At 42.4% G+C, this 712-nt stretch overlaps 1 protein-coding gene across 1 annotated transcript in view; it reads left to right on the forward strand.

Moving 5' to 3' along the window:
* The window catches only part of LOC109216896, an 8,640-nt gene that overhangs the window by 3,310 nt on the left and 4,618 nt on the right, over positions 1 to 712 (forward strand). Inside the window, exon 4 of the mRNA XM_019381113.1 lies at positions 37 to 369. Within this exon, the coding sequence (XP_019236658.1) occupies positions 37 to 369 (333 nt within the window). The remainder of the gene's footprint in view (positions 1 to 36; positions 370 to 712) is intronic.

A 712-nucleotide genomic window follows, 5' to 3' on the forward strand; every position in this document is an offset into this window, starting at 1 on the left:
CTCTTACGAGCTTTCCTCCAAATCACTCACTATCAGGTCATTACAGCAAGAGAGTCTAAGCCTCAAGTTTCAGAAAAGTAAGAGGAGTGTCAAGACAAGGAAAAAGAGGAAAATGAATCCAAAGGATTTCATCAAGAGTGTGTCAATAAACCAAATAGACCAAGATGCTTCCAAGGAACCTAGTTCCTCAGTACAACAATCTATGACAATTCAACAGTCTATGAAAAGGGCCTTCGATGAAACTGTTGAGAAACAGAAAGGGTCATCTGCGAAGTACAGTAGCAAGTCTAAACGGAGTCTTACTGAGCTAGTCGTGTCTGAGGACAATACTGGGGGGATGGCAAGCTGGAAAGGAAAGTCTGCCGAAGGGTAATGTAAAGAGAGATAGAGGAAATACAACCTGTAACATCTGAGTGCCTCTGGGGGCTACTGACATGAAATGCATAATACATATATATACATAAACTTTTTAAAAACATACGCCTCTGTGGGCATCATCATCATCATATCAGACCCGGCCTCAAAGAGGACTCAGTAAAAATGTACCTGGCCACGTGGAGCTCGGTAAACCCAACTGATCAGTGGTTGCACAATAGGTGCCATACCCGGCTGACTATAGCGCGGCTCGGTAGAGTAAAATAGATACATATATAATGCATGCTCGACTCATGAAATCATGTTCTAAACCTCTTAGAGTGACATAAGGTCATTG

The sequence above is a fragment of the Nicotiana attenuata genome, unplaced genomic scaffold (assembly GCF_001879085.1).
Source record: "Nicotiana attenuata strain UT unplaced genomic scaffold, NIATTr2, whole genome shotgun sequence".
NCBI classification, from domain to species: domain Eukaryota; kingdom Viridiplantae; phylum Streptophyta; class Magnoliopsida; order Solanales; family Solanaceae; genus Nicotiana; species Nicotiana attenuata.